The 19,350-nt window shown below is 34.1% G+C and overlaps 1 protein-coding gene across 3 annotated transcripts in view; it reads left to right on the plus strand.

Annotated features, from left to right (window-relative positions):
- The window catches only part of LOC137918642 (protein split ends-like), a 77,535-nt gene that overhangs the window by 51,023 nt on the left and 7,162 nt on the right, over nucleotides 1-19,350 (plus strand). For 2 of the 3 annotated variants that reach the window (XM_068761483.1, XM_068761484.1), the window contains exons 6-12: nucleotides 2,148-2,342; nucleotides 4,898-5,188; nucleotides 6,147-6,347; nucleotides 7,586-7,704; nucleotides 8,722-8,838; nucleotides 8,918-9,056; nucleotides 9,615-19,018. In XM_068761483.1, coding sequence (XP_068617584.1) covers nucleotides 2,148-2,342; nucleotides 4,898-5,188; nucleotides 6,147-6,347; nucleotides 7,586-7,704; nucleotides 8,722-8,838; nucleotides 8,918-9,056; nucleotides 9,615-19,018 — 10,466 coding nt within the window. The remainder of the gene's footprint in view (nucleotides 1-2,147; nucleotides 2,343-4,897; nucleotides 5,189-6,146; nucleotides 6,348-7,585; nucleotides 7,705-8,721; nucleotides 8,839-8,917; nucleotides 9,057-9,614; nucleotides 19,019-19,350) is intronic. The other variant, XM_068761485.1, reaches the window with a different exon arrangement.

Raw genomic sequence — 19,350 nt, forward strand, 5'->3', positions numbered from 1 at the left:
ATTTCTTTTACATGCTTCTACCATAGCAGCATCGTCATCATAGTGTTGCTGAATCTGTATATGTATATCATGTCGTATTCCCAACAAATACTAATTATTAAAGACGTGTTTCGTTTTCAAACAATACTTGTGCCAAGGCACTCATAACTTTTTGTAATTTTCAAAATGTTTGTAGTGTCAAGATAAAGAAAAAGGCAAATGTCAGGCTTTTCTGTTTGTGCCGGACACAACAATATATGGCTGATCATGTAGTAAGTCTATACAATAACACTCAGTTAATTTTCAGGACAAACAAAAGCCTTATTAAGAAGTGTATATGTGCCCATAATTATGAAAGTTGTCTAAGTCATACATTTCATGATTTGAGATGTTTAATGAATTGCGTTTTGAACAAACAAACAAAAAATTATGCGATATTTTAATTCATAAATTTATAGGTATTAATTAAATGAAACTTATTATGAATATGAATTTTTTTGTGAATTATATATATATATATATATATATATATATATATATATATATATATATACACATACATATATATATATATATATATACTGTTTTTAAAGCTCGAATTGACTTAGACCATTTTCAAAAATAACTGAATGTCCTACAAATGACTTAAAGCAATAAAGAACTTTGAGTTTTATTTGAAAAGAATAATTCATTTTTATCATTATTTAGAGTATTTAATATTTTTTAAATGTTCCTGAAATAAGTGAAGTACATCCTGTACGATGGTAAACTCATAATATCTATGTTTCTCTTACAATACCCTAATGGTGGTGTATAATTGAAGTAATTTAATGTTTATGTATATTTTTGGTCTTCTTTTTTTAGGTGAAAGATCCAAAACGTGAAATTTAGGAAGATCTTATAAGTTTGTTTAATGGAACATTTTATAAGGTTCATTTTTCAAGAATAAACGAACTTGTAGCCAAGGGACAGATTCGCCCGCGGTATTTTTTCTCTTTTTTTGTTATTGATTGTTCTAGTGATTTCATTGGAATAAAATCCGGCTGCGACATTAGTTTTGTCGAAAATGTATGTCCTCTTCTGCACTTTCGTAACAATAGTTGTATAAGTAACAACTTGTTTTTTTTATTTTCATTTCTATCTACCCAAAATATCGGTCATTCGGCAGAAACGGATGATGTGATACCAAAAATTTGTGGTCTACCGTTTCAATATTATTATTTGATGACATTTGAGCACATTTCATCCATGTTAATGCTATTTTAGTGTCCGGATTTTGGCCTGAATAAGCATCACTGTAAGCTATTACGTGTTTTTAAGTAGTTATGTCCTGCATATGCGCTAAAATGCATGATGCTACTTCCTGTACACCTTTTTACGGCAAGTACGTTATTATTAAGCTACCTGACCTGCTATATGTTGACATACTGTTAAAATATATAAAGAATTTGCCACCACTAATTTTATTAATTCCAAAGCGCGAAACTGAATTATAGGGTAAGATAAATCATGATTGTCATTTATTTTATTATGTGGTTCAGAATAGCGTCATTGAAGGCCGTTTTCAAGTTATTTATATAACTTCTTTAAATTTTTGACTTAGACCACTAATATATACATATAATATAGACCACTAATATAATATATTTTTATAATATAATACACTATATAACATAATATAACACTAAATGAATTCCATGCAATGTTGAAATTACAACCACTTACTAATGGTTCAGTTTTGACAATTTTGTAAAAATTACTTTGAATAAATTTAGTTTCAAATAATAAATGAAAATAACTGATAGTCATATTTTTTAAAATTTTGACTTAAACCACTTTCATAATTATGGGCGGGCATATGATGTATGTCTTTCTTGTCATATTGCAGTGATAAACTACTGCTGTATTTTAAGTAGACTGTTTGTTCTGTAACACTGTACTTATTTGAAAAAAAATTACATTAATCTAATTATATGCGAAACCATAGCCTAGCAATTAAATGAACGAAATACGTATCGGGTATCTTTGTCTATTTCTCAATCATTTATTGATATTTAAAATTTATGACATGCGTCGGAAATTGAGACTTTTTAATTTCTTTGATCATAAAATGCTTAATTATCAATATAATTAACGTATATTATAAAAATGCTATTCCTTACTTTTAGGTCGTCGGTCAAAATGCCGATCGATATGCGGTTGTTCGTTTTAAGAAACCGTCCGACGTTGATAAGGCGTTGGAAGTTTCACAAGACAAGTTGTTTTTCGGCTGCAAGATCTCCGTGGCGCCTCACCAAAATTGCGACGAGGATGCTGATACCGCCAAACCTTACGAGACTGATATTGATGAGTACCATCCCAAGGTTAGTGTCCTCGCGGAAAATATTTACATTCCTTATTTACAATATCTCACGTTTGTCACTGTTATAACACATTTACGAATTGATACCATTTAAATTTATATTTTACGCGGGCAAATGTTTTTGCCTACCAACCCACCACCAATGCTTGGACAACATTGGAATCTGTCCGACTTGCATTGGCTAAAAGGCTTTCGATGTATTTCCATCATCGTTATGTGTCAGGGCTCCGGAAATATTTTGACATATTTACACAATAATACATATACTACTTACTTGTCGTTCAATATCAAATAATTAAACATGTTGACATTTGAAAACAAGTGTAAATTTTTCTAAACCATCACTTGGTATTAGTGAAATGTTTCTATTAATGGTAACAACGAAAACTCCTTTGTGATAGGTTGAAGAAGGTGGTTATTGACCATCTTAACAATACCTTATTACATATCCAATAATGGGCTTTTAGCTAGACTCGGCACCGGGTCATTATTTTCAATTCGCCCAAGCGTGGTTTGAAACATAGGTTTCGGACTTCATTCATCCAGCTAAAGGCTGATTGTCATTCAAGTCACGAGATTTTGTTTTATGATAGTCTTATAGACTATAGTAAATTGTAAAAGCCCTGATTACTTGAAATATATTTGAAACAATCCATATCATTTTCAGTGAAGAACTTTTCCATGAAGATGTGATCCTCTATTGATTACTGGATCCAGTGTCCTTTAAAGACCATGTTATAACTAATGACGATTATTTTAATTTTATTAATTATATTAAAATTACATTAATGTATAAAACTAACACACATTTCATAATTAATGTTTTATGTAATAGAAAAAAGAAAGAATTTTCCCTATAACAATATTCATTTTTAGACTAAGTATATTTCCATGTATTCAAATTAATTTTGACGTTAACTACAACATACTTATTAATGTTGGCAAATATCATTTATACTCTATGATAATTCGTTCGATGACAAAAAGCAGTTTAGGGAATCGAGTGTGAAATGTCATATATTTTATTGGTTAATTATGTAGTTTTGGTATATTTACAAATATTATACAATTGTTCATTTTAAGTGTAGTAATGTTCTTTTTGTACTTGAGCAGTAGTAACCTAGCAGTAGAAGACTCAGACTTGTGATTCTAGGTCGCAGGTTCGATTTTCGATTCAGGATACAATGTTATATAATTCACAGTTTGTGCATTAATTATATAGGATTGCCACTGCTTATAAACAGCATCCTCTGCGTATTATAATTCCACACTGATTGCCAACCAGTCGGCCAAGCGTAGTGATTATGTTATATCCCTCATATATATCTTTGGGGGAGGTCTATGCCTTACAGTAGGCGGATATGGGCTGATAATAAAATAACATTTTTAGGCAAGATAGCGCTGGAAAAGAAGGCATAATACGTTTAAAAACAATACATTTAAATTTTATAGAAGTAATAAAATATTACGATTATAATCATAAATCACGAAAAAGATAATGTACTTGAATTGTTAAAATTCAAAGCTGAAAAGTATGCAATAGGATTTATGAAAAGCAGATACGTTTAAGCTAATATAGCATTAGCTAGACCAATTAAAATTTAAAACGGGAAATTAGTAATAATAAAGTAATTAACGAATGCTAAGTTTTTAATGATATGTAATTTAGTAATTGAGTGATACTTCGTCCATATCAGTAATAATAAATATGTCACCGGAACTTTGCATTACTTTTGAGATTTATGATATTCAACATCACTGTTAGAAATTTTATCATGACTATCCACTGTGATTATAAATGATACTCATAATGGTTGGTTATATTAGAAAAACGATTAGCTTTGATTTTATTGATTAGCAATTCCTGCCTCTGTTCTCGTCAAATTTTCCATAATATTATCATAAATTATCTCAAGGCATAAGTGATTATATATTTTATATTGAGAGTTATTTTTGGCAGCATCAAATTCATTCCATTTCATAACTGGCCCGATGCTTTAAACCAAGTTAATATTCTATTGACATGTATTTAATTATTTCCACTATGTAAGTAGAAAGAGATTTCTCTTTTTTATTTTAAATTATGTTAAACAAATTTTCATCCTTACAATTTGCGATCAGCGTTGTTAACCATTAGGACTGGCTAATTATTGTTGTTAATAACAATAACGATGCCTTAAATTTTTTTGATATTAGTATTCTTGATGTAAACAAAGTATATGCATGCATAGTTGTGTATATTCATACAACAATCCCCCGCTAAATTTTTGTGTCTAGTGTTTGAAACTATCTTCCACTTTAGTCCGCATTAAGTTTTTAAATATTTGTAGTCCAATTTTTAACCATGTTATCTACATAATCCCTATTTTTTTTTAAGTTTGAGATTTATACTGTAGGCGAATCAATAGCTGATCTCTATTTACAATTTTAAATGCATTAAAATGAATTGCTGACTATTCTATTTTGAAGATTATGCATACACATTTTTATTTATTCATTAGAGCATTTACCATCTGTTAATTAAGTATGGTTTATATTTATATCTATTGTTCGCAGGCAACCAGGACTTTGTTTATTGGTAATCTGGAAAAAGATGTAACCCAACAACAGCTAAGAGATAAGTTCAAGCACTATGGACGTATCATTGAGATCGATATAAAGAAGGGCAGCGGAGGAGGCGCAGGTTATGCATTCTGCCAGTATCAATCGATATCTAGCGTTGTAGATGCCATTCGTGCTATGGACGGGGAATATGTTGGCGGCTCCAGAGTTAAACTGGGCTTCGGGAAACCTGTTGCTACTACCTGTGTCTGGGTTGATGGTCTCACTGAACATACAGAAAAGCAGGTAACATTTAATAAATTAGTGCACACAATATCCATGAAATATTCTTTATCTGCAATTAAGGGTAAAAAGTAGGCTTACAACTTCAGTGATATATATGTATATATATATGTATATATATATATATATATATATGCATATATATATGCATATATATATATGCATATATACGTGTTTATATATGTATATACATATGCATATATTTATATATGTATATATATATGTGTGTGTGTGTGTGTGAGCGCGCGTGCGTGTGTGTACTTCAATCGCCAAATTGATTAACTATTATAGTATTTTTAGTATATAATATTTTTTTTAATATTATACAGTTTTGTACTAAAGCACTCGATTAACTTGTAACTGTACATATTCAAAATAAATATTTCTAATAATAATTATTAACACTACTATATGACAAAATCGTTTTATCCATTAATTAATAAATAAAAGTCAAATGTCAGAAGCCAATCTGATTTACTCCCTACTGTAATGTATTTATAATATAAATAGTTAACCCACTGCACTATTTTTCGTCTCCTATGGAGGCATCTGTAAATTGTTCGTTTAATTTCATTATGCCCCTTAGACGAGAGCTGTTATCGCTCACAGAAACTAAGTATGAGGAAAATAAAATATAAATTAGATGTATTCGAACTGCCACAAGTGTAGATAATTATAAATTTCAAATTTATTAGGATTTTTTTTTATTAAACCATTATAACATTATGATGGAAGATGTTAATAAGAAAATTTTTAAGTAACGAAAAAAATGAATCGTATGTTTTTTTATTACAAATTATTGGTAGAGCTCGGCCCAAGATAACGATTTTGTATTTATTCGACCATTGCAACTGTGGACATCCTTTGGCTGAAATGATGATAATGATGGTATATTTAAGTTTATCTGTTATGTTATGTTGTATGCGTACGAGCGATGGTACTTATGCGCTGGTATGTACAGGTGTTGACCGCGGTGTCGCGATGCGGCGCGGCGACCTCGGTCTGCGTGGACCGCGCGGCGGGCGCGGCGCTGGTGCACTTCGAGCAGGCGGCGGCGGCGGGCGCGGCCGTGCGCGAGCTGCGCCGCGTCGCCGCGCTCGCCTCCGCCGCTGAGCCGGATCACCCGCGCCTCGCCGTCGATTACGCCTCGCGCGAGTGTCAGGTGCGCTCGCTCACATGTCTTATGTATATAAAGCGTGCCATGGGAGTGCATTCTAAACCTTTAAAAATCGTTTAGGATAAAAAATCTATAAACATTTTCACAAGAAACCGTCCAAAAAAAATTAATGAAATTCATATTAAATAAAAATTAATGATACGAAAACAATTCTTTGTTATTAAAAAAACAATAACTAAATATGCAACCATTAGAAATTCAATACATAAGTACTGAACATATAAAAAGAAGTAAGAAATAAAAATCAATTTTGTAACAATTCATTGCTACTTGATAACAAGAGTGCACGTTTTTTATGGACACGACCGAAATAATTATCATCAGTAGACACGTCAGATATGCCTAGTTCAACCGATGGCTGAGAAATATATTGGTATTTTGGTTTCTCTTGGCTACGTTTGTTCCATTGGTCGTGTTACGCCTGTGCATCAATCAACTCGACTGTTCGTCGGCCGAATTAAAATTTTATCTAGTGAGTTAAGAAATATCTAAGATAATATGTACATTTAGCTTACGCTTTAAATGTATGCTTTGTTTTGTCTAACTATAACAATTTCAAACAGGTGCACATGATAAGCAATAAATGCGCGTAAGAAGTGTTTATTTGTCAAATAAATAAAACACGTGTAAGAAATTTTTTACAAAATTAATAATTAATCTGTGTTTTACTTTAAAAAGAAAACAGTTATTTTCCTATTTGGATATTGTGCCCATCATTATTAATTTTTCATGTTTCTGTTTTTTTTTTTAAAAAAAATTGTAATTCTTGTGTGTAACACTTGTATGTCGTAAGGTCTTTTTTGTCGGGTTGGTTGCTTTTTGTTGGGTTTTAAAATAACTTAATAATAATAAAGCAAGCTTTACCAACTTCTAGAGTAACATTTGAAGCAGGTGTGGCAATTGTTTAAATAGACAAAGACTATAATTTTAATGTAATCTAAACCTCGTTCTGTCCTCCCTAATTACAATCTTGTAGAAAATCTTAAAGAAAAAGAGCTGTTGCTTTCAGGAGTCGAGATGCTTCAAATATACCATAAACTTTGTAAATGTAGCCATACATAAAATTAAAGGCCTCTGTAATTGTGTACAATATGGTGTATGAGAAACATTCACATTTTGGAAAATTATTAATAATTATTTATTAATTATGAAGAGATGTTACTATATAATCATATTAAAAATTACTTGTGTTTGTATTCATTGAAAATTTGTTTGCTATTTAGGAGGCCTTTTACGAACAACTAGAAAAACATGGCGGGACGGTACCAATGCCTGGTTCAGACAGGTTGACCGGTGATCTTACTACGCGTTACTTACCATCTACTAGACACGAACAACTCCGGTTGGTATTACCTTCGTGTAAATAAGCTTTTTGTTTTATTATTTTGGTAAAAAAAAATACTTCATACAGAAATATTGACATTGTGCCATTGATCTAATCAAAAAGTTGGCAGTGAAGACTAAAATAATGTTTAGATAAGTTATAAATAAGATTAAAGACTTGACATCTTCGATGACTTGCAGCCTTTAACATATTTAGTGCAAATAATAATATCGCATACTTTACACTAAACATAAACTCCTGTTGGTATGCTTCCATCGTTATGCAAGTTGAAATATGATGGCCTATTTTAAATAGTTCACGGACCCGTTCGTTCGTTCGATTTCATACGATATCAACAATAGATGGAAATAATAAATTCATGTCTTTTTTACAAATTTCTGTTCATAATTATTTTTAAATAAATCATTCTAGGAAAACTAAACTGATCTCTCCATTTTTTACATTAACAATTTACATAATTGTTTTAGATTTTTCACTTTACATTTAAAATCCCTTAAGTTCAAAATTTCGCTTTCACTTTTCGTTTATGGACTCTTGGGGACATAATTAAGAAAATATTGTCTTTTGAAAAACAAAATTCAGTGCACAAATGTAAAGGATAAGTTTTTTTCGGAATTTTTTTAGGACAAGCCCTTTTAAAGAATAAATTTGATTTATTAGGTAAACCCTAACTAAGTGCTAGTAGAATGAGCATTAGCGACTGACTGGGCTGCTTAAAACCTTTTTATATTTTTTATAATTTTTATTTTTGACAGCTTGTGTCGCTAAGCGTCCTACGTGTGCTTTTGTTTCGGTCAGTTTATTGTTACGCGTCAATTTACTCTTACCTAGTTTTGTGAAATTATATTTAAATTACCACCATCATTTGAATTTATTTAATCCGATTATACATTCCACACGCTCTGAACACTATAAACGTGTATTTTTAGTTTCTTTCATAAAATATTTTCTTTAGATAAAGAATGTTAATGATAAGAGGAAGTAATTAACGTTATTTGTTGATTTTTTTTAAAGATACGATGGGTCAAGGACTCGTACTCCCAGCTTTGGACGCGGGACATCGCGTACGCCCCGCTATCCTACCCACGAACATTACGATCCTGCAGAGTATGCAGCTGATCGACGTTATAGGTAAAAATTTAAACAGTACTTTAAAATGGTATATAAATTAATTTTCATTACACACTCATGTTTCTTTTAATTGTTATAGGGTATATGAAGAGTTAGAGTCGAGTCCTCAGACAGACGAGACTCCGTATGAAGATCGGTTGCAGTCAGTTGTTGTTTCTCCACACCGGACACACAGGCACCGGAGAGATTCAAGTCCTGAAGATCGAAAACATTCTAAGGTAACTAATTATGTTATGAACATAAATTGTTTTGGTCCATAAGATGAAAGCTTGTATTATTTTAAAAAATAAGTATCCAGTATCTTTTATTATATATAAATGTATGTGTATGTTTGTACTATAATCATAGTACTTTTCGGGAACTTAAAAATTGGTTCTGTTACCGTGATGGGTACATGAGATACTAGAGATGCTAGAGTACCACAATACCATTAATTGTATTTAGAGTGAAGTACAATAGATGATGTTCAATTATTTTGTTCTTTATAAAAATTTCACTAAGTAAAAAGTACCAAACGAAAAGTAGGAAGCATACTTACAAGGTGTAAAGTTAATTTTACTTTGAAAATTTATCGCTCCATGAAATTGAAAATTGTAGAGAAATTCTGTTAAAAATGGTAAATTGAGTTTTATTATTATGCAAACATTTTAAATAATGTGGACGAAGTTTTAGTTCTCTCCATAAAGACAATATCTTGTAGTAGTTTATTTTCCTATAAAGTTTTGTTAAACTTTTTAAATAAATTAACTAAATAGTTTATAACATTTATCAAATAGGAGCGCCACAGAAGCGCTGGACGACGGTCACGGTCGGGGTCTAGAGGTGGCTCAACTCACACGGCGCGGCGGCGACACCGCCGGCGACGTGACGGTTCGGAGTCGCGCGGCTCTCGCGCTGGCACGCCACTCCGCGACGAACCTGACGCACTACCATCCGAACCGCGGCGCCCACCGCGCGACCGGCCTCCGCTTCCTATGAGCCTACCTTTGCCCAAGTTTGCCGCACAGTTACTTCGCACCGCGCCACCGACCCCGCGGCCCGCGCCCGCGCCGGCTCCTGATTCGCCGCCTCGCCCACCCTCTGCTTCTTCTTCGAGCACCGGTTCCGCACCCCACTCTCCGTCTCTGGAAGAACGCATACGCAGTCTTGACGAGAAATACGAAAAATGGAGTGGCTCCCGCGCACTTGCAGACGCACCAGATCGTACCCGTTTTCGCCACAGATTGCTCGAGATCGACATTAATGAAGTTAAACCATCAGAGGTCGTACGTTCGTTGCTCGCTAAACGATCAGTTTTCGATGAAGATTCAGAACGGTTAGAGGGTGCGACGCGTGCTCCGAGTCCAGGCGGCAGTCCCCACGCGCGTCAATCACCATGCGTTCCGCGCACGTTGCGATATCCTTTTCCATCTCATACGCAACATTTGCCAACATTATCTATAACGTCATCCAGTTCCTCATGTTCTGCTCCTGTTGCGATTTCTGCAAATGCACCTCCACTGCCTCCACATCCACCGCCGCCAGATTTTGATTTGGAGTCACCGGACAGGCCTGCAGACCCCCGGTTAAATAGACCAGAGAGACCTTACCGCCTCGAGAAATTAGGAAAGTTCAATGAGAGTGATTACAAACATGACTCACGGGTACGCTTAAGAACACCTTCTATTGACAAATTACAGACAGAAGTGATGGATAGGAAGTCGTCACCTAACTCTGATAAAGTAGACTCTGATAAAGAATCTAAACGTGAATTGGAGGCTCGTAAAAGAGATTCTAGTTTTATTGTAAGAGATGATGAAACTAAAACTTATACTATGGATGTCGTCAAAGACTGTTTTGTTAAAATCGATGCCGATATTCAAAATAAAGAAAAAAACTGTTCAACTCAAGATATGGTCGAAAGTTTAAAGAGGATAGATGACAAGTTTTCATCTTTACTTAGTACTATAAAATCCGAAAAAATCTACAATCACAATGAAGCATCCCTTCTTAATGAAATTGCGACAGATATAAAGCAGGGTATAAAAAATGAAGAATTCTCAAAGTTCAATATTCCATGTAATAAACAACAAACAGATGGAGACTTTTTGTTCCAACGGGATCTCATTAAGTCAGAAATGTGTAAAGAGGAAACTAGTGCGAAAGGTACTTTAACTACCGACAATAATGTAAACAACTCTTCTAAATTATTTAATAACTTTGAAACAAATGAGAATCATCCGTCTAACCATTTAATAACTGTAGACTTTTTGGAAATTTCTAAAATAAATGATGTAAAGCAGGAGGAAAAGCCTAATGAAAAACTAAAAGAAAAGCCTAATTTAAGTTTGCTTGATACGTTTCGCAAAGAAAAAGTTGACAAAGAAAATGTAGAAATGGATAACTCTGAAAAGTCTAATTTTAATGTTCATCCAGCAGACAAAAAGCATATAGACTCGAGGAACTTTGAAGAAAACGCTAGAAGCGACCACGAAAAGACAAAACCTAGCAAAGAACGAACCGAAAAGGATAAATATGAGGCTGAAAAGGATAAGTCCAAGAAAAACAATAAAATTGAAAAACATGATAAAGACCGAAAAGTAAAAGAAGAATCTAGCAGCCATAAAGTTCATTCAGATAAGACAGAAAAGGTAAAAATTGAAAGAGAAGCTGGAGAAAAAACTGATAGAGGAGAAAATGAAAGAAAAAATACGGATGAAAAATTACGTCATGATAATCATAGAAAAGATAAGAGCGATAAGGATAAAAGAAAGGATATTTCTGAGAATGAGTCTTCTAGTAAGACAAAAAAGGATGATAAACACAAATCAGAACGTACAAAACATTTAGATTCTAAACGTGATCACAGTCGAAAAGATCATGAGTCAAAAAACAGCAAGGCGAAAGAAGAAAATTCTCGGGATTTATGCCGTAAAGACTCGACTGATTCGTCAGCTTCAAGAGCATCTCATGATTCTTCTAAATTTAAAGATATGGATAATCATGAACTAAGAGAAGAAACGAGATCAAAAGCTAAATCGAATGACGATTTTAGTATAAAACATGACGTGGAAAAAGACATCTCACACAAAAATGATTCAAAATTAGAGTTTAAACAAAAACATAAACCTGAAATAAAAGAAGATAAAGATTGTTCAGACGCCAATTTAAAAAATAAATCTAATGATGTTATTGAACATAATAGTAAAAGTAGAACTGATGTAAGCGAAAAACAACGACACTATTCTCTTGATTCTTCAAGCGTCGACTGTAAAAGAAAAGAGCGACTAAATTCTTGCTCCAGTTTACCTCCTAACATAGGTCATAAACGCCGCTTGTCATCGCAAGATAGTCTTGATTGTCTTAATGAAGACATAAAAAAGTGTAAAAGTGACATGAAGTGTCCTGAAAGAAGGGATTCAAAAGAAAACCGCAGTACAGATAGACATAAAACAACTAAATTCAGTAAAGGTCATTTTGCTAAAATAATAGAAAGCAAAACCAAAGATGACAAGAAAAATCAAGTCAAACCGCCTGATGATTCTATTGCGGAACTAAAGAATACTGATAGTAAGGAAATTTCGGACAAAAATAAACATCTGAGAAAAAGTCCTAAACAAGATTGTAATGAAAAGTCTATAGAAAATATATCTACACAGTCAGATGCATTGCAAAATGACTTGGATTTTCTCGCTACTTTGGAGTTAAGATCCAGTGAAGAAGATGAGAAACAGAAAGCTCTTAGAAAAGAAATGAAAGAGAAGAAACGTATTCAACAGCTACAACAAATACAGGAACTGCAAATGCAACAAGATGCCCTGCAGCAAGCGGAACTGCTTAATAAATTTAAAGAAGATAAAAAACATAAAAGTGATGATAAGAAAAAAGAATCTGCTCGTGAAAAACGTATGTCAACAGATCGAAGAAGTAAAGATGAAAAAAATGATCACGGTAAGCGAAAGAATCGTAAACCAATTCACAGTACTGACAGTTCTGACTCTGACGAGCCCAAAAAACACTCGATATTTGATATTATCGATGATGAACCTACGTATATTTCAATGTACGATAAAGTTAAAGCACGTTCTTGCAAGAATATGCAAAAGCAAGAGGAGGAAAAACGGCAAGAGAAGATCAAAGCTAAATTCAGCCAATTAAAACAGAGCAGAGCTAAACGCGAAGAAAAGAAAAGATCCAGTTGGGATGAAGACAGCGATTCTGAACATGATAGGAGGAAATCTCTTAAAAATTCTATGGATAGTTCTTCTGACGAAGAGCAAATTGTTCGACATAGTAAAAAACGCGAAAAATCTCATGGCTCTAGTTTGGACTATGATCACATAAAGAACGTTGATTATTTTAGTGGTCAAACAACTGAAGAAGATTGCCGCAATAAGCTATCCAGAAAAAATTCCAGAACACGCATAATGTCCGATACTTCTGATGATGACAGTTCTCGTCGAAATATAAGCAGAAGTCCTAGCTTCTTATCTAAAATTAAAAAAGAAATACTCTCTGATTCTGAGTCAGCTCAGGGTTGCAAAGAAAATGAAGATCATCCGAAAGAATTAAGTGAAGACAAGGTAAAGAGAACGTCACTTTTAAACCTGTTTGGAAAATCTGATACAGAAGATAATAAGTTGATTAAGTCGCGAGATATGGAGGATGAATATAAAATGCATTATGCAAAAACTGTTTTGAACGATCTTTCTTCTGAAACGGAATCGATTACTTCCGGCCGCAATACCTCAGAAAATCGTAAAAAGCATAAGAAGAAGCAAAAAAGACACAAATTGTCTTTCTCAGAGGAAGAAATAAAACTCGAAAGCAATAATGACCTTGATCGTGATGTTAAAAACAAAATTTCGGAAAAGGTTCGCCGACATAGTACTAAAAAGGAAAAACGTAGAGATAAAATACGGGACAGCATAGATACAGACGAAGCTCAACTAAGGGATGAAAAAAATAAACATAAAAAAGATAAAAAATCTCCAAATCAATGTTTTGAATTACTCCAAGAGCTCTGTCCAACTGTGAAGAAAGATGGAAAAATGGAGGATATTTTCGGACCCTTATCCGATGAGTCAGACAAAGATAAAGACCATCACAAGTCTTCCAATAAAGTGGATTACTCACCTCACGATTTAGAACCTTCATTTTGTTTAGAAAACAAAGGAGGAGATAAAGATGATAAAAGAAGAAGGGACAAAAAACGGAAGGATCGTAGATTTTTCCTAAAAGACGATGACAACAGCTTAGATGTAGATGCGGTTAGTAAAGCTATAGAAGCTAGGCTATTCTCTGATACGTCTAGTCATGATGATAATCGCGGAAGATCTGAACTATTTGATATACAAGCTATTTCTGAACAAAGTGATAACAAATTTAGTGGCATCTCAGTTATAAAAGCTGATTATTCTAAATCAAATAACAGACATTATGACAAATTCAAGAAAGAATTTAGAGATCGGGAGAAAAGGAAAAAGAAAAAGAAAAATAGAGAAGATCGACAGAATCGCCGTGATCATCATCACATTCACCATCATGATAAAATGAGTAAATTAGAAGATATTATATCCATAGAAAATACTGAAGAGATATCTAAAACTTTGCTTAAAGACATACCTCTTCCTGCTGAAACACAGAAGGTTGAAGTGACTGATAAATCTAATGATCATAAATCCCTCTCCGAGTCACCCAGTCTACCTCGATTAACAGACACGCCGCCGTTATTAGTGATAGAAGATAACATAAAGCGAGAGTGTGATAGCACTAAAATATTAATTGTGGAAACCGAAAATGATGTTCAACACATAAAAACCATTGAAATAAATGAAATTCCTATGCCACCTCCTTATGATAATACTATTCAAAATATCAGTGAAGTACCATTACCGAAAGATCCAATTCCACCAAACATTGAACAAAGACACGAAAATTTTTTACCTAACTTTGATATTGATGATAATGAAAATGCAGTCCGTAGCATACCAAGCTTAGACAGTAAAACGGAAAAACCCATTGATACACTTGATTCACATTCTTCCAAAGTAGATAAGAAAGTAGAAGAGAAACCAAGAGCAATAATTTCTCAAGAAGAAACTGAGGATGCTGTAGCTGCATTGTTAGGAGAAAGTTTTGGCGGCAAAGAAAGTTCATTTGCCAATTGTTATGAAGAAGTTGAAAGTAATAGTGTTCGTGAAATTGAATCTGAAAGAACCGCTATTGAAAATGACAACATTCCTGAGGAAGATGCAGAAGAAATGAGACAGGCTGTGCAGAACCTTAATGCAAGTGAAATGGAAATTAAACCCGAAACTCCAGTTTCTGACAATGATCTTTTATTAATTGATACTGATACTGAAGAAGCCGAAGAGACTACTCAAGATTCTATTGAAAGATTACCTGTGAATATAATAGCTACAAATCAGTCCCTCAATAATAATTCCAAAGTCATCATACCGAAATCTGAAGATGTTTCCAATACCACTTCGAAATCAACTACTGTGGTTCAAAACACGGGTTCTGATAGTAATGAAATAAAAAATAAGGAATCCAGTATAACATTTTCCTTACCAAAGAGAGATGCCGTTCAACAGGCGACCTCCACGGCAACACCTGTGATAACTTCGTGGACATTGAGTAATAATAAATTACTAGAACCACAATTATTGAATGTACCATCAAGTCCAACTCCTTGTAGAGAAGCAAATGAGAAGAAGCCAACTCATGTTGCTGCCAACATTGTTCAAATTAAGGCGCCAACAAACCAAATAAATAACACATTAAGGCCGATTCTTAACGCAACCAGAGTAAGTGCACCATATCAAGTTATTAATCAAATGATACGTCCACAGGTTGCAAATATGCAACCACCAACTATCAAAATACCAGAGTCCCATATTCTTTACCAAAAACAACAAGGAATTGTAATTTCGCCAAGGACAAGCTGTGATCCACGACTAACAAGTCCAAAAGCAAGCCCTCAAGGAGAAGGTATGACATCTCCCAGATTGACTAATATGGCTATTTTGAATACATCGCCACAAAATTTAAATGCTGTCGGATTAAGATCACCAAATACATTGCATCAGAGATCTCCAGGTCAAGTGACTGTAGTACGAATGCAGCAACCTCCTCTAAGTCCTATTCAAACAATGCACATTCCCGTTAGTGCAAGAACCATGGTATCGCCGAATAGGCCAAATTCTGTTCTAGTTCAAACTCAAGGGTCTCCAATACATTTAAACCGCTTGCCTGTTGCACCAGTGCTAGCTCCCATTTCTAAACAAGTAAATGCAACAACCAACTTACTCCAACAAAATAAGAATGTTACTGTAAATTGCTCATCAGTTCATCAATCGAAGATAGTAGCGAGTGATAGAAAAAATGAGGTACGAAGTGTTGCTGAAAATATAAATGAAAATACAAAAATAATACTTTCACCAACGCGTCTACCGACGAACGCTACAGTTCTGACGCAGAACCGTTTTATACCAATGCAAAACGCGATGCATGTTGGTAATGTCAATACAACATTACAGTTGCAAAATAAAATTTTAATAAACAAAAATCAAATAACCGAGAAACATGAAAGTCACATCCAGAAGTCAGAACATAGTCACATTGCTTTCAATGCTAAACCTATAATACATGTTGCTAATGTAAGTCACTCAGCAGCGTCTATTATTCAGAGTGGATCAAAACCAGTCATGTGTACAATCCAAGAAGCAAATGCAATTAACAGAGGACAAGGATCTAATGTAATACATGCTCTTAATACTCAAAGAATGTTAACAACTTTGAGTAATGTAATTCAACTAGACTCTAACAAAATTCCAGCGTCCGTTTTGTCTGTTGCTGCTATTAGACCATCAACAGTTCTTGCTAAAACTGATGGTTCAAGTTCTATAGCAGCTACTACTACTGCGACTCTTACAAATGTTGTTATGACTCCTTTATTATTGACTACAACGACAGCACCAAAACCATCTATTAGAATAAATGTAAAAAGTGAAACAGATAGTATTGAAAACAGTTTTGTTGTACCGGTAAAGAATAATGTAGTAAATGACAAAGAAAATGTTGCTGAAGAGAAAAAAGATCCTATTCCGTCTAACTTTAGTGGCTATGAAAAAGACCATCATAATAAATCTACAGTTTTAGCAGTAGAGAGTGTTAACAAATGTGAGACCGATTTCGAAGAATTATTAAAAGATAACACCAATGAAATTAAGGTAACTAATGATCCGGAAAAGAAGCTTGAAATTAATGTTGGGAAAACAGTAACTTTAATTGCTCATTGTAGAGAAAGGAAAATCAATGTAAATGCTTCAGATCAACCTGAGAATGAAAAAGTATCTACGTTGGATGAACCTGTAAAGAATAGTGTTGTTGTAAATAATACAGAAAAAGATGAGAAACGTGTTTGTCAAAAAGAAGAACCTGATATTTTAAACATGTCCAAAGATTCATTGTTCAAAGAAACTGAGAAAACAATGCCAGATGCGGAAGAAAAACCAGAAGTTCCTAATAATATACCGATTAAAAATGCCAATGCTGCAAATGAAGTAGGAGGTAGCAAAAGGGATTCAACAACAATGCTTAAAGACAATACATTAAATTATAAAAGTGTCTTATCGACCGTCCCTGAAAGTGATAATCAGATTAAGAATCTTGATGAAAATGATTATTGGTCAGCGAAAGATATCAACATAGAATCGGTTATTAAAAAAGTTGACTCCCTATGTAATGACAATGATTTTATTGACAGAAATTGTGACGTAAAAAGTAATGCTAAGGAAATTACTTCTTCTGTTTTAACTTATCCTGCTATGACCAATAATTTTGAAGCAGAATTATCAAAACCACAAATTATCGAAAAACAAAACGAATACATGGTTAATAACACGATCGAAGATCGTAATGTTGAAAAAACCACACCAACTAGTAAACGGGGAGGTCGAAGTGTACGAGGTAAAAGAGGAGACAGAAAGCAAGATCGAGTGCAGACACGACAAATTGCTAAACCTTCTAGAGGTGGTGGTACCGGCAAACGTGGCAGAGGCAGAGCGAAAGTAGATAAAAAAATTAAAAGCCAAGTCAATAATACAGTAAATAACATTCCTGGGGACGTCTACGACTTTCATGAAGATTCTGGCGATGAGACTACTACAACAAGCAATAAAACTGAAACAAGACCACGGCTTATTCTTACAATCAAAAGTCCTATCTCGGGTCAATCTAATGTTATTGCTTCGTCGACACTCAGTATTACTACTAAAGAACAGTTTAGAAATAATGAAAAGGCGAATAAAGATGATAAAGGAGAAAGTTTTCCTTCTCCTTCGCCGAATACTAGAAAGTCAAGAAGACTTCAGGAAAAAGATGTCCAACGTACAACAGTTGACGATGTTATAGATGACGTAATTAAAGGTTCTACTTTACAACCTAAAACTAAAGATATTAATAAGAAACGACAAACTCGGCAAGCTTGCACTAAAACTCAAAACTCTGACACGAGAAAATCTCCTAGAGGTGTTAAAAGAACAAGAGATAGAAGTTTATCAGATGCTTCGATAGATAGTTGTGATGAAAAGTTTAAAAAAGAAGAGACGGTTAAAGATACAAAAATACCTAAAATGATAGAAACATCTGTTGCCTGCAAACTTGAGCCGGAACCTGCACCCGTTATTAAAACCACTCAATCATTGGTTATATCTTCAGCATCGAATCCGAATCCAACTCCTATTATGAAACCGCCCAAAAAGATGATATCGGAAATAAGTGCTAAGTTGGCGAGTGCGTCAGCATCAGCCACTACTATCATGGGTGGAGCATCTCCTAATATGGCGAGTGCAGCGGGCGTGCCTGGTGTGGCCGGAGTGCCGGGCGTCGCCGGTGTGCCGGGAGTATCCTGTGTTCCTGAGCGAGCTGTCCAACACCAGGCAGACAGGGCACCGGTGGATGTCAACAAACCGGGAGTACCGTTACGCGACACTCGAAATCAAGACTTTGTTTCGGCTACGGGAGAGCCCAGCGACACTGGTTTTGTGCGGCGCCTTGTGGATAACGTTCCCGGTAACATGATGCCAGTTGGTGCAACTGAAGCTACCGATGCGAGAGTACAGTCACCTGCGCTTCCACACAGACCGCCATCTACGCACCGACCCACGGATCGTGCTACACCTGTTCTTGTGAGGTTAGTGAATTCTGCCCTTTGATAACGTCTTTTTAATAATGACAGCTATGAATTGAATTGAAGATTTTTTTTTATCTGAGGCATAAGTTACGATTTTGAATCTCTTCATGTCTATGCACTACTTTTTCCTGTCATACCAAATCTGGCTATAAAATATGTTGATTGTAATTTCATTTCATTACTGCAATAAATACTCAGCTTCTTTAAATACCATTATAATATATATATATATATATATATATATATATATATATATATATATATATATATATATATATATATATATATATATATATATATATATATATATATATATATAACTATATTTATAA

The sequence above is a fragment of the Battus philenor genome, unplaced genomic scaffold (assembly GCF_028537555.1).
Source record: "Battus philenor isolate CCGP_79_NKW_IND1 unplaced genomic scaffold, ilBatPhil1.0.hap1 SCAF_15, whole genome shotgun sequence".
In the NCBI taxonomy this organism is placed as follows: Eukaryota; Metazoa; Arthropoda; class Insecta; order Lepidoptera; family Papilionidae; genus Battus; species Battus philenor.